The sequence below is a fragment of the Aplysia californica genome, unplaced genomic scaffold (assembly GCF_000002075.1).
Source record: "Aplysia californica isolate F4 #8 unplaced genomic scaffold, AplCal3.0 scaffold00624, whole genome shotgun sequence".
Classification (NCBI taxonomy): domain Eukaryota; kingdom Metazoa; phylum Mollusca; class Gastropoda; order Aplysiida; family Aplysiidae; genus Aplysia; species Aplysia californica.
Genome location: NW_004797894.1, coordinates 74,868 through 76,342, shown reverse-complemented (window position 1 = coordinate 76,342; position 1,475 = coordinate 74,868). Strand labels below are relative to the sequence as shown.

Below are 1,475 nucleotides of genomic sequence, written 5' to 3'. Positions count from 1 at the left end.
TGGCGGACGAATAAATGTTGATCATGAGTACCCGGACCCCACCCCCGCCAGCCTCACCGACAGTGATCCAGATGATGAATCGTAACCAGGTCAGTTTGGTCAAGGACAGCATAAGGGCGATGTTGATGAGCATACTGAGGGAGGGGAGGAGGGGAACCAGAGGGATCTGTCGGGGAGAGAAACATGAGAGAGGTTTAGTTTTAGTAGAGGTTTTACGCAGCTGCATAAGGTCATATGAGCGCCAGAAAATTAGAGGTGTTACAAGAGAGTAACAAACATAAAAAAGAAGAAGGGGAGGTAAAGACGATAGATGTTTCATAGGAAAGAAGAAGCAAACTACACCAGAGCACCCGCCAACCACCCACAAACATGAGATACGATACAATAAGATAAAGTTAAGGAGAAAACGGACTAACGGCAGAAAGAATATATTGGATGGAGGAGTCAGATAATGAATTAGTGAATGAATTGACGCATGTGGAAAAGAAGGAAAGTAAGAAGAAAACGGAAGAAAACGGTTGACAGGTAAAGGTAGAAAACCCGCAAGAAACGTGGATGAAAGAAAGAATGACAAAATATACACAAAAACAATGGGTATCGTGGTATATAAAAGAAGCGGATTTAGAAAACTAAAAGTCATTCAGTAATCAATGAATGCAAAAATAACCAAAATAAAAAGTATGATGAATGGATACTACATCAATTTAAAAAGTGAATAAATGGAGAGAATAGAAATAGAAATATTTCGGAGACGGGTTCATCAATCAGTGAAGGAATGAAGGAGTGTGCAGTCGATTGACTGGATTAATGCATTTTTGTTTCAAAACAGTTTCTGCAAGTTGAATGCTATTTCGCGAAAAGACGAACATAACTGTTTGATCGAGAATATTGGGGTACCTTCTGAATCACATTGTACGAGGTCAGAACAGTAGGCCAGAAAACTGAGTAAAATGAAAACAGTGATGACAATAAATTTCTTTTTTGAAAGCGCACAGCAAATTGAATACTCAAAACAAAAAAACAAAAAAAAACCCGAGCTGTTTCAATGTGATCTTTTACCATCTATTGTCACTGAGCAACGGTTAGGCGCTTCGTTGTCGATTCACGAGATCTGAATTTGATTCCCGAATGGGGAGATTATTTTATCGTGTGTCTCTGTACTAGCTGTATTTTTGATGGGATGGTGTAAAGTTGCATCAATCTCAGCCCGGTTTGGCCCTGACAGCCACTGTGGTCGAAACCCAGCTCTCAAATGATATGAATTGTGCGTCGCTTCAGGTTTAAGAACACACACTTTGAAAACCAACCAACCAATTAATCAACAAACCAACTAACCAATCAACCAACCAACCAACAAACCAACCAACTAACCAACCAACTAACCAACCAACCAACCAGCCAGCCAACCAACAAACCAACCAACCAACCAACCAACCAACCAGCCAACCAGCCAACCAACCAACCAACCTACCAAC

At 40.7% G+C, this 1,475-nt stretch overlaps 1 protein-coding gene across 1 annotated transcript in view; it reads right to left on the bottom strand.

Annotated features, from left to right (window-relative positions):
• Window positions 1-1,475, bottom strand: part of LOC101847368 (cationic amino acid transporter 4) — a gene marked incomplete in the record, with an annotated part of 40,776 nt that overhangs the window by 1,779 nt on the left and 37,522 nt on the right. The window contains 1 exon segment of the mRNA XM_035972247.1: window positions 58-202. Coding sequence (XP_035828140.1) covers window positions 58-202 — 145 coding nt within the window.